The 13,870-nt window shown below is 38.4% G+C and overlaps 1 protein-coding gene and 1 long non-coding RNA gene across 2 annotated transcripts in view; one reads left to right on the plus strand and one right to left on the minus strand.

The window, feature by feature from the left end:
• The window catches only part of GUCY1A2 (guanylate cyclase 1 soluble subunit alpha 2), a 358,031-nt gene that overhangs the window by 98,730 nt on the left and 245,431 nt on the right, over positions 1-13,870 (minus strand). Inside the window, exon 6 of the mRNA XM_002822429.6 lies at positions 3,974-4,117. Coding sequence (XP_002822475.3) covers positions 3,974-4,117 — 144 coding nt within the window. The remainder of the gene's footprint in view (positions 1-3,973; positions 4,118-13,870) is intronic.
• LOC134759426 (uncharacterized) lies at positions 4,695-8,619 on the plus strand. The gene is made up of 3 exons (XR_010135545.1): positions 4,695-4,804; positions 5,850-6,083; positions 8,355-8,619. It is a non-coding gene; the product is annotated as an uncharacterized LOC134759426 (long non-coding RNA).

Raw genomic sequence — 13,870 nt, forward strand, 5'->3', positions numbered from 1 at the left:
AATAATCCCAAATCATGCAAATACTATAAATTAGTAATGAAGCTAAAATTACTAAGGTGGTTTATTATTTTGAATTCTCTTTCTGCATTCTTATTAAATCTTTATGGATATTTCCTCTTCTGATTTAATAAGACTATCTGATTCATAAGAAAGAGCTAATATTAAATCCCACAAATGAAAATATTGATGAACACACTGTAAAACACAATTCCCTGATTTTGTTCTCGGGTAATTTAACTGTGCTATGACAATGCTAAATTCAATACAAACATATTCTCCATAAGAGAAAATCCAACATCAAAAACAATCCCAAATAAGAAGCCTGCCCAGCTGGTAGGCTTGAAAATTTAAGAACTGATTAGTTCAATCTGGAATGTCTATATTTGCAGTGTGTAGCAAATCTGAGACAGTATTCCTTTTGTTTGTTTTCCTGGCAGTGGTAGAAGTACCATTCAATAATTATTCCCTGAGGGAACTTAAACTAGATTTTTATTTTTAATGCTCCATATTTTCCCATTTTCATCACTGGTAGGAGTGGTTAGAAAACTCTCTTTCCACTTTTAAATGGTTAAATATAAACATATATGTGCATATTAAAGAAGAGTAATAAAATAAAAAATTTTATACTATGTTTATTTTCCCTATTGTATCCTCTTACTTCCCATAATCTTTCCCTCAGACATAAGCACCAGCTTGAATTTTGTATTAATCATTCCCTTTTTTTTACACTTTTTGCCATCAATGCAGGTATTTCTAAATAGAATTGTTTCCATTTTTCCAGTATTAAACTTTAGTTAAGTGGAATAATACTACAGCATTCTTTAATGACTTGATTCTTTTGTTCAAGATTATGTTTTTGACATTCATCCATGTTGATGTCAGTAGCTGAGGTCATTCATGTTCCCAACTATATGGTATACCAAGGTATAAATATATCACAGTTTATCTATCCTACTGTTGACGGATATTTGAATTAGCTAGAGTTTGAGACTATTACAAAAACTATTCTTGTGTGTGACTTTTGCTACACATGCACAAGTACTTCCCTTGTACATGTGTAAACATCTAGGAGAGGAAATGCTGGGTTGTAGGACATGCAAAAGTTAAACTTTACCAGGTAATGCCAAGTAAATTGTACCATTTATACTTCCGCTAGCTATGGGTGAGATTTCCTGCTGCTACAGATCCTCACCAACAGTGGCACTGTCAGACTTTCAAAGTTGTGTCAAACTAGTAGGGAGAAATGCTATATGATAGTGTTGTAAATTTCTATTAATTTGATTACTGACAAGGTTAACTAGATACTTATTGATCACATGTGTCACAAAAAATATTCTCCTAATTTGTAGTTGTATTTTAATTTTTTAGTTCTTCTTAACAGGAAGGTTTTAATTTTAATGTTCTAAACTTTTATTTTATGATTTGCAAATTTTTGACCTGATAAGTTCACAAAAAATCCTTCCCTACTTGTCAAAATTTTCTAATGACAAATTTATAGTTTTATAATATGAATTTTTACATTTATCTCCCCACACCAAGAATTGATTTATATAAAGATTCATAAAGTACAATACCAATTTCAATTAGTTTTCTTCATGAATAGCCAATAGTCCCCCAAGCATTTATTGAATGCCTTGTCCTTTTCACACCAATCAATGTCACTTTTATAATTTTTTTTTTTTTGAGATGGAGTCTCGCTCTGTCGCCCAGGCTGGAGTGCAGTGGCGCATCTCGGTTCACCGCAACCTTTGCCTCCCGGGTTCACGCAATTCTCTGCCTCAGCCTCCCGAGTAGCTGGGATTACAGACGCCCACCACCACACCTGGCTAATTTTTTGTATTTTTAGTAGAGACAGGGTTTCACCATCTTGGCCAGGCTGGTCTTGAACTCCTGACCTTGTGATCCACCCCCTCAGCCTCCCTAAGTGCTGGGATTACAGGAGTGAGCCACTGTGCCCAGCCTGTCACTTTTATAATTTATCAATTGCTCTTTTTCTCTGATGCCCTGCAGTCTCGTTAAGATGGGTTTAGTTTTGGATTCCTATGGTTTAACTTTTGCAGAATTCTTTGGAATTACTGTGTCTGGCTACTGATTACTGTGTCTGGGTACTGATTGACATCTTTTAATAGTTCCTGAAAATAATTCTCTTTTTTGTATTCACTCTGTTACCTTCATTTGGAACCTCAATTGAATATATATTACATCTTTCCACTCTCTCCCACATATTTTATATTTTACATTCTCTTATTCATATTCCCCATTTTTAAATATCTGAACTCAGTTATTGATAATTTCTTCAGTTCTTTTAGTGAACAAATTCTTGCTTCATCTATGTCTAATCTGCTTTTAAACTTGTCCACCTTGTTCTCTCTTCTTTTCTTAAGCATTATGTTGATTCCTTAGAAGTTCTCTGATTCTTTCCCAAGTCTTGTCCCTTTCTCACAGTTTTCAGCTCCTCTTTTTATTTCTTATAGTTATGTTAAAAATTGTCATTTTAATTCTGTGTCTGATAAGTTTGATATCTGAAAACATCCCAGATATGTTTTTTCACATCTATAATTTCCCCCGGTTCTTCCCCATAGTACTTTGTTTTCATGTGTGTGTATGTGTGTGTGGCTTTTTTCTTTTTTATTATTCATTTTAATAACCTTTATCTTCCAGGTGGGTTAAATGTAAAAACCCATACTATAAAACTGCAAATTTATCATTAGGAAATTCTGACTTAAGTCGGGAAGGATTTTTTGTGAACTAGTCAGGTCAAAAATTTACAAATTATAAAAGAAAATATGTATCATTTAAAACATTAAACCTTCCGGCTTATCAAGAACAACTAAAAGATAAAAATACAACCACAAACTAGGACCTTATTTTTACAACACATGGAATCTGTGGAAATTATTTGAGGATAGGATTGAAGTTGGCATCCTCCAGGGGGGAACAGTATTTCCTAGTTTCCTTCTATCATTGCTAATAACAGGGCTCTTAAGTTAAATTCACCAGTTACGTTTTTTTTCAATCTACACACATAGTGTAAATGTCATGTTTTTCCCTTTCCTATGAGCTCAGAGAAGTGCCTAATAGTTTTTTAAAAAATATTTTTTAATATACTTAACCCAACATTTTCATAATTTTAATCAGATGGATTATTCAGGGTCCCCAATCTGCTATAACGCCAGAACTAGAACAGTACTTATATTTTTAGCCATTTCCTGCCCCCTCCCCCCCCACCCCACCCCCGTGTTTTCTTAACTCTTAGCTGGTAAGCTGTTATAAAAGGGTGGACTTGAATACAAGTTTACTTCCCCAAATATAAGATTTCTGATTTCAAAGTAATGACACTCCTGGGATCCATCACTGGGCTCAAGCAGAAATACAGTAGATGACCTCATTCATTCCCAGAGGCAGACCTCAGATTGCAGACCATCAGAACCAAGAGTACAACACACCAGGATCTGGACTTTCCACTGTTTTTAAAGTTTTCACAGTTACTAGGCTGCAATCTTCAAACTCTGCCACAAGAAAAACTCCAGAAGTAACTCTGAGGTCTGAAGTTTCACAAGGAATAACTGTATACTATCTATACTATCTACAGGAAGTTGTGCAGGTCCTCCATTTTCTTGCTTTTTTTGTGTTTTACTTCTTGGATTACCTCTAAAACTCTGAATCTCATCATCATTCTTGCTTGGATTTGGTGACCTGGTTACTGACAGTAAGTTCTTCCCTTGGGTCTAATCTTTTAGCTCTTTCTTTCCTCCACAGTAATTTGCCTTCCACAAACCTTTTCCTATCTTGGACCTATTCCATTTGTTCTTTTCCTGGATTTATGAGTTATCTCTAGTCACTCCTTGTCCTCCTTAAGCACCCAACTTCTCTAGATCTATAAATTACAAAAAGTAGAACTTGGAAGGGAATTATTTGCCTCCTCCAGTTAATGGTGCACTTACTACTCAAACTAGATTGTTGGGAGGGTTACCTGAATCGGTCTTCCATCAGGTGTCAGCACTTCTTCTGAAAGTTCCATCATCTTCAAGGCCATCAGAGCAATGGGTTTAGCATGGCAGAGGCTTTTTCTGTGAAGCCCTGCTGCAACACAGTAGGCATCACCTATTGTTTCCACCTGCAGCAATCAGACAAATCAAATGCAAACGTATGATAATGAGCCTGAAGAGAAATGATTAGTTATCTGCAATCACAAATGTTGCTGAAAAACACGTCGGCAAAACATCAATAAATTAAGCAATTAGACAACTGTGTATAATCACAGCAGAGTTTGCAAACAGCCACAGTCAAATACTGACATCTCACTCCAGGGTTGTTCATTAACATTATCACTAGAGATGATCACTGAAATTAGGAACAATTATAATATAAAATAATTATCCCCCATGAAAATAGAACTGTCAGTATTTTGCCTAGATAATCTCCAAATAATCGCCTTTTCCAGAGCCATCCCTTCATCTCCTTCCAACTTTCAAGTATTCCTTTGGAAAGTATTTTTTTCCCAGTTTTTCCACCTGAAGAAAATTATTCCATACTTTTAGATATATCTGTAATTTTTCATCAGGTCTGTTTTTTCTTACTCTTAAAAATTGTAATGCCTAATGTTTCTTAAATATTCATACTCCATACCATTAATTGTGTCAACCACTTTATGTACATTGTCTCATTTTATCTTCACAAATATCCTACATGAAAGAAACAAGTATTGGGCCGGGTGCAGTGGCTCACGCCTGTAATCCCAGCACTTTGGGAGGCTGAGGCAGCGGATCATGAGGTCAGCAGATCGAGACCATCCTCCAAAATGGTAAAACCCCATCTCTACTAAAAATACAAAAATTAACTGGGCATGGTGGTGCATGCCTGTGGTCCCAGCTAGTAGGGAGGCTGAGGCAGGAGAATCACTTGAACCCAGGAGGCGGAGGTTGCAGTGAGCCAAGATCACGCCACTGCACTCCAGCCTGGTGACACAGTGAGACTTGGTCTCAAAAAAAAAAAAAAAAAAAAGTGGCACATATATACACCATGGAATACTATGCAGCCATGAAAAAGGATGAGTTCATGTCTTTTGCAGGGACATGGATGAAGCTGGAAGCCATTGTTCTCAGCAAACTAACACAGGAATGGAAAACCAAACACCGCATGTTCTCACTGATAAGCAGGAGTTGAACAATGAGAACACATGGACACAGGGACAGGGACATCACATGCTGGGGCCTGTCAGGGGGTGGGGGGCTAGGGGAGGGATAGCATTGGAGAATACCTAGTGTAGATGACAGGTTGATGGGTGCAGCAAACTGCCATGGCACGTGTATACCTATGTAACAAAACCTGCATGTTCTGCACATGTACCCCAGAACTTAGAGTATAATTTTTTAAAAAAGGAAGAAAGGTGAAAAATTGAGGTGCAGAGGCCCATCCGTAACCATATAACTGAGAGTTAACAGCTACTGTAGGGGTCTTTCCAGACCCTCTTCTAATTCTATTGTCAACATCCATTCTGAATGTCCATTGTTGTTGATAAATATTTTAAATATTTACCCCAGGTTAAAACTCCCAAATTTCCAAAGCATAGAACATGGAATAAAAGTTCTATTACTTTAGAGAAAAGCTCTCTAATTATCCACAATAGAGATGGTGGTATTAATGGCAAAAACTGTAATTACTTTTGCACCAACCTAATAAAATCCTCAATAGTTTTAATATTATTAATTAGGCTGAAGTGATGAAAAATTGTACTAAAAGCACAATTCCAGTGTCACTTTTTCTGTGATGTGCTCCACGTTCCTTCCTTTAGTTTTTATCAAATAATTTCTCAAAGAATTAATCCTTTCTTTATTCTGTTTCAACAGCACTTCCACATCTCTCTGCTTTAACATTCAGCACAAGCTATAATCAATATGTATCTATATAAAGTCAATACATATCCCTGGCTACGATGTGAGCTTTTAAGAAATGGGACTATGTTCAGGAGATCAAGACCATCCTGGCTAACACGGTGAAACCCCATCTCTACTAAAAGTATAAAAAAAATTAGCCGGGCATGATGGCGGGCGCCTGTAGTCCCAGCTACTCGGGAGACTGAGGTAAGAGAATGGTGTGAACCTGGGAGGCAGAGCTTGCAGTGACCGGAGATCAGGCCACTGCACTCCAGCCTGGGCGACACAGCGAGACTCTATCTCAAAAAAAAAGAAAAAAAGAAATGGGACTATGTTTTTTTCATCTCTGTATTCACAGAGCTTAGCATAATGTCTATAATATAGCTATTTACTTAATATCTCATATTTATTGAATATTTGCTAAATGAATAAATAAGTCAATCAACCATGCTAACCGTAATTACAATAAGTAATTGTCACTGTTTGCTTATTTTCATCATTCATTTTATGAGCGCCATCTAGATCTGTGTGCTATGTAGATCTGTATAGGAAAAATATGCATCAGTGATGGAGATGCTTCCAGCATAAATATGCCAAGAATTATAAAATAGTCTATTATTTTTAATATCAGAAATTAAATTTCCATGTAAAAGCATTCCAACACTACAATATTAAAAATATATACTGCCTGAAATTATATGAGCACTAATTTAGGGAATATTATGAGAACACTTAAGAAGCTCATGAGACCAACAGTGCAAAACTTATCACTTGATCATCAGGAAATATGCATCAAAACTGATTCAAATACCCCCAGATCTATCATTATATTCAAAAATTTCACTTTAAGACCTGTTTTCTGATGCCAGAAAAATGAAAATAAAATTATACTGTAAGAATAGAAAGACAATGCAATATGAGTTGGCAAAAGTATTATTCCAAAGACTAAAATATACTTCCTGGAAATAATTCTCACTGAGGAAGACACCCATCAAAGAATAAACATCTAAAATGTGGCTATTTACCATTTTTCCTGTAATAAGACAACGTTCTTTGCTAATCTTCACATTATCCCACCCTTTCATATTTGTATACACTTTAAAAATCTATGATGCTATTAGCTGCGTACTTTGAAACTTATTTCTGGTAGTCAGATATCAGAACATATAGTCAGTAAATTGCCTGCACAAATAAAAATGCTTTGCAGTAGCTCTGAACATCCAAGTTCCTAGAGCACAATCACTTCCCGAAATGTCTATCATCATCATCATCGTCATCCTCATCAGCATCTCAATTATCTTTTCAGAAAAAAAAATGCATTGAATTCAATTAAATGTGTATTACTAGAATTTGCACAAGAATACATGGAGATTAGTTATATGTTGCATTTTCTCCTTAGGAGTATGTACTCTAATTGCATAGAAAAGTTAGACCAATATGTTACCAACTGATATATAAATGAATGAAGTACAAAATAAATGTGGGCACAATGTAAATATGACAAATTCATATTACAATCCATACATGATTGTACAAAACTTTAAGACTAGGCATGGTGGCTGACACCTGGAATCCCAACATTTTGGGAGACCAAGGCAGGAGGACTGCTTGAGTCCAGGAGTTCAAGACCAGCCTGGGCAACATAGTGAGACCTCAATCTCTACAAAAATAAAAATAAAAATTATCCAGGTAAGGTGGCCCTTACCTATAGTCCCAGCTACTTGGGATCGCTAGAGCCTAGGAGATCAAGGCTGCAGTGGGCTATGATTTCACCACTGCACTCCAGACAGGGTGACAAAGCGAGAGCGAGACCTTTCTCTCTTTCTCTCCATAGGTGCGCAAACTAAATATATATATTTAGTTTCCAAATATTAGAAACAATAGGACCAAAGAGGTAGGGAAGACACAGACATCAAAAAAACAGTGACACATATTAGGAAATGAAATTCTCACAATTATTCATAAATATCCAACATACAGAAACCTAAAAATTGTTTTCATAGGCTGGGTTAGATTATGATACAGTAACAATTTAACCTCCAAATCTTAATGCACTAAATAAGCAAAAGTGTATTTCTCATTCATTCTACATATCCATTTGGATTAAGGGATTGGGGTGGAGGGGAGAAACTGTGCCACGTGTCTTCACTCCAGGAACAATGCTAAGAGAACCTCCACATCGGGAACTAGTCGCCACAGCAAAGGAAAAGAGGTTCTGACCAATTGTACAGGAGCTCTTAAAGCTTCCTCCCAGATGTGACATATATATCTTCTTTTCATGATTCATTGACCAGAGCAAGTTAGTTACGTGGCTATGCTTAACTTATAGGGAATGGGAAATGGCAAACTTCCTTGTGCACTGCATGAATGAATAAATAATCACACATTCTCTAATATCAAAATGTCTGGAAAGTTTAAGTAATTGGCATATACATTAAGTGTAAGTAATATATCTTTGTGATTTTTTTTTCTTTCCAGATATATTTGGCACCTTAAGAATATTGGCAGAAACACAACTGTCTTAATGCAGCTTTCCAGGAATGCTCCATTTTTCTCTCTTTTCCTTTCCTCTAAGGCAGCTCTATACAAGTTTAGCAAAATTAAATATATGTGGAAGTGTTAGTGGATTTCTTCAAAGTAATTAGTGGATTTTGCTTCATGAGGAGCAGGAAAAGTGAAAGTGGCATGTATCAATTCCATTGCTCCTGAGTTTATTTCCTTGAGCTAAACCAAAATGAAACAAGTGGACACTGTAAACAGACTACAAAAAAAAAAAAAAAAGAAAAACTGTCTAAAAGTTGACTTTGTTCTGAATTCCTTTATAATTGCCTCAGTGTTTTTATATAGTTTTAAATACAACAGACACAGTTTAAAATAGTGCATTTCATTTATTTTCACCATCTCCCACCTGTTCGTGAATGGCACTGGATAAGAATAAAGACGGCTAAACTAAGCATGGAGATGGGGAAAAGATAATGCTTATGCAAATGTCTGAAAAAACTTACATTATTTGCTGAACATAGAAGAGGAGGCTTAAGTACTAAAAATACATACAACTGCTCCCTTACATATTACTATAGCTGCTTTTATAAAACTTTAAAGAATTTGCCTATCTCAGTTTATCTTTTCTCAAAACTTTAGAATCAAAATCTTTATATTATTCCAGAAATAAAGGTGGTGTAAATAAATATATCAGAGCTATGCATTCACCTTGTTTTTTTGTTTTTTTAAGACAGGGTCTCACTCTGCCTACTTAGACTGGAGTACAGTGGCATGATGTGGGCTCTCTGCAACCTCTCCATCCTGGGCTCAAGCAATCCTCCCACCTCAGCCTCCCATGTAGCTGGGACTACAGGCACATGTCACCATGCCTGGCTAATTTTTTTTTTTTTTTACTTTTTGTAGAGACAGGGTTTCACCATGTTGCCCAGGCTAGTCTCGAACTCCTGGGCTCAAGAGATTTGTCCACCTCAGCCTCCCAAAGTGCTGGGATTACAGGCATGAGCCACCACACCCATCCCATTTACCTCGTTTGTTTATTTTAGTTTTAGATCATTTAAAAGAATTTCTTCTAGCTCCTAACAGAATTTCATTCCCATAACATTTTTCTCCTTGCCCTCTAGGCTAATACTTAAGAAATATCTGGGAATTTCTTGGATATTTGGGCACAGATGGAAGAAAGAAGTCAGGGTGAGGGGGTCAGTATTGAGGATAAGATTAGCCAAAAGAACAATGTACACAATTAGGCAATTAACCATCCCTGTTCCATGGGACTCTTGACCACCTCAGTCCTTCAATCCGACAGTCCTATGTCTGTCCCTCTTTGAATTTTCTATGGGGCGTAAGAGCAGAGGGTCAGAGAGCTCTGGTAGTCTACATTACTGAACAATCTTCCCAGGACACAATCAAGAGAAGCAGCAAATTGGAAAGTCTGCTTTCCAGCCGTTTTGTGTTCTAGGGTGCTCTGGTGCCTTAAAAAGAGACAGAGAGAGAAGAGAGATTGGAATGAGATGTAGGCAGACAGATACAGATAAACTTTAAAGATGAGAAATGCTTTCTTTTCTCTCCTAGTATCTCACAGAGCACCTGGACACCTCATCATGCTCAGGTGGGTGAAAGGGGACTGGTAAATGTCCCATATTCTTCATGGTCTTATTGGCTGTCACCAAGAATGCTTGGTTCTTAGAAAGGATGCCATATTTCCCTTGCTAAGAGAACTGGGCCACACCTGCCAGCCCAATCAGCTGACATTTGGTGTGGTTCCTGGGTGACAGGGAGGATGGGGCATAGTAGAGGGCTTCTCCAGTGGTTGGCCAAGAGTCTGAGTCCATAAGCAGTTGTGGAAGTCTTTGGTGACTAGAAACTGAACAATGAGGTCAATGGCAGTCTGCGCAAGAATATCCAAAAGGCTGGCCAGGAAACACACACACACACACACACACACACACACACACACACAACCATAGCCCAGGCCTTCATGGATACTTACTAGTAACAGAAGAGCAGGAAAAACTATGGTCTTGGATAGATTAAGAGGCCCTCTACTTTTTGTCCTTCACTTCAGACATACACAGCAACTTGCCACTGTTTATGTCCCTGTTTTGCCAGATACTCAGTAGGGTGGCTGAAAAGAACTCCTAACCAAAGATGAAAATCTATGTGATTGTGGTCAAGCAAAGGTATTAGGTCCATGGAATGCCCACGGGACATATTCGAAGATAAGCAGCTTGCCACCAGCCTTGAACCCAGCCTTTCGTTGTTCCTCAGGTTGCGGTTCTTAAAGATACACTGACCCTCTTTGAAGATAACTCATAAAGACCTACATCAAAAAGAGACACGAAGATAAGCAGCTTGCCACCAGCCTTGAACCCAGCCTTTCGTTGTTCCTCAGGTTGCGGTTCTTAAAGATACACTGACCCTCTTTGAAGATAACTCATAAAGACCTACATCAAAAAGAGACAGGAAGGCCCTGATATAGACAAGGGTTCAAGCCATGTAGATGAAAGAATGCAGTTTTCACCATTTTCCTGGCTTAGACAAAGTGATGGGCATGTTCATAAAAGCCACATTCTTGAAGCTGGGAGCACTAAAATCCGGAGAAGCCAAGATGCAAGGAGTTCAGCACATAGACATCACTGTTGGCCAAGCACAGGTCCAACAATAGATGGCAGATGATCTGGAGCAGGGGCAACTTCCAAAAGTAGGAGTTGGCTACACTGATACCAGAACAGCCTGAGTATCTCCATGGGCTGCCCTGCTGAAGGTAACCTGGCTTTCCCTCCACATAACAGTTGGTATTTCAGGAGTTGGGCTAGAGATCCCTTTAAAAATAACAGCAATCTTACCAGGTTCTGGAAGCCTATAGTCTGAGGACCAGATGAAGAACCTATAGGTGATATCCTGCTCCTATAGGACTGGGGCATGGGATCCTTGCCATGTGACTGGAATGAAAGGAAATGCCACTTGTCCAGAGGATCTGACCCCATATTGTTTAATGATTACCTTGTTTCTGAAGTAGAGGTTTGTTCAAAAAAAAATTTCGAACATGTAGCATGTCCTTAGATGTCTGAACTCTTTACCCCTTAATTGAGATGGCCCTCAGCAAATCTGCACCTTGGCCCCTATGCATGACCTTTGGGTGGGGGTGGTTTCAAAAGGTGGCATCCCAGAAGGTGAGTATATTTTGTTTGATGAATCTGTGGTCTCATCTCAGTGTCACCATATCCACCCAAACTTGGGCTCCAGCTGGAGGAAGCCCCTGTTAGCCTGTGCAGGTACTGTCTCCAGCTCCAGCCTTCAGAAAGTCCATGGCATTCAGAGGCCAGGGCTTTGCCTCCTCCTTCATCTCTGTCACTTTATTTTCCTTCATCATTTTCTCTCTTCTCTACATGGGTATCACTTCATCAACTCTTCTTCAACCTACATTTCTTCCACCTACATTTCTTCCTCCACCAGCATCTCTCCACCTTCTTTTCACCCACCACCTCCGCTGCTTTCCTCACCTCTCCTGCTGCTATTGAGAAAATGGCACACTCCTCAGTTGTCACTTTTTTAGCCAACTCACCATACCAGCTATTGCCTGCGTCTCAGTGCCAGCCACAACCCTGTAGGTTATTCTCCCAGTGTTTATGGGGGTTGAGAGGGCACTCCTTCCTGAAAGCAGGATGCTCACCAAGACCAGTGGTGCCAGTAGAAAACTAAGTCATCACAGGTGATGACTGGCAGGGTGGGGCAGCCTGAAAATTGCCATACCTCTGTCTCTCTAGCTCTAGAGGAGGGAGTGCCCCTGGTCCCAGTTGCTGGGACCAGAACAAGAGATAAACAAAACTGAGGAAGAAGGGGCTCCACCTCCCATAGGGAACAAAGAAGCATTCTCTACCTCTTTGGCATCTGGGCATAAGCATATGCATTTTAATCAGACATTATATTGTGACTCTACCTCCACATTTTAATTTTATCCTTCCCCATAAATGTGATTACCAAAAAGGAAAGTTATTAAGATTTTTTTTTAGTTTCTGTAAGTAACCTTGTAGTCATTCAATATGAAGATCTGCATTACAGGTTCTTATTTTATGATGCTAAAGATTAATATTCTAGCAATAATTTTTGTATATTAATGAGATTAATGTTGCAGAGGCTGGAGCTCCGTACTCATCCTCCATGTGAAGTCATGGGTAATACCTACAGAACTAAGGTGTGATAAAGAGTCAGTAAAGTAACCTCATAATACCTCTAACTTTCTATGGGCATTACTATCTGTCATATGAAGAACTGAAAGTCCTCAGCTGGCATTGTCATTAACCTACACAGGCACTTCAGAGAGAAGAATCTGTGTACATAGGTACCCACTCCTTGCATAGGCTCAGGAAAATAAAAGGTCATCTCTTAAAGCCCACCATCATTTTTAGAAGTGGGTAGCTTTTTTCTCCAATACAGCTTTAAATTCAAAGTCTGATTCTCAAAGACCCTAACAGAGAGGATGGATTGAAACTAGGCTTATTTACTCTTTCTAAAGGCCCCTGAAAGCCTCATGGATGCACATATTACTTTTAAAGGAGAAGATGCAAAAAGAGAAGAAAAACCATTTCCACTTCACTGAGTATATGACTTTTTTAGGGCACATCCCAAACAAAACTGCAAACTAGGCAAAGTCTATCTCAGGACTCAGCCCTCAGTATTTTCAAGTTTTCTTTCCTGATTTCTGGATCCGTAATTTTCTTTCTTTTTGTTTGGCAAGGGGGTATCTGTAACTTTCTTACAACCATACCTGATGGACAAATTTCTATCACTCTCACAGTATGTATCATGTTAATGTGTGTGTGTGTTTATATTCCTCTCCGCCTACTAGATATTTACTCAACTTTATATCCCTGGACCTGAGTACAGAATCAGGATGCCCCTAATAGTTCTATTAAATGCTTTAAATTGCATTCAATTTTTACATTTAGGGGCCCGAACTGGCCCTTAAGCAAATTTTCAATTGCAAAATTCAGGACAACCTGCATAAGAATCACCCAGAAGGTATCTGTTAAAAATTAGATTCCCAGGCTCCACTTGGATTTACTGAATCAAAATATGGATATAAAGGCCAGCTATCTGCATTCACAAGCTTCAGTTGTTTTATATGATTCCCAAAGTCTGAAGACTTCTCGTATATGAAGTGAGTTAAAAATAGTACAACATTCACCCCGATATCCACCTTTTTTTTTTTTTTTAAAGAGCAGTGGCTTTCAGAAAGGAGAAAAGCACTTCTCACCTGACCCCAGCTATTCCCATGTACTCCTTCTCTGTCTTCCACTCCATCCACAGGGGTAATAAACTTTTCCAGATATTTCCTTGTTTGTTGAAAGTGCAGACTACAACGACCAGTCCAGATGTGCACATGCACACGCACACATGCCACACATGCTGAGAATCTGGCACAGCAGGCATTCAATGATCCAAGGAAAGTTTGTTGAGCTCAATTAAACACACCCAAGCTCACTGTACATAAT

The sequence above is a fragment of the Pongo abelii genome, chromosome 9 (assembly GCF_028885655.2).
Source record: "Pongo abelii isolate AG06213 chromosome 9, NHGRI_mPonAbe1-v2.0_pri, whole genome shotgun sequence".
NCBI lineage: Eukaryota > Metazoa > Chordata > Mammalia > Primates > Hominidae > Pongo > Pongo abelii.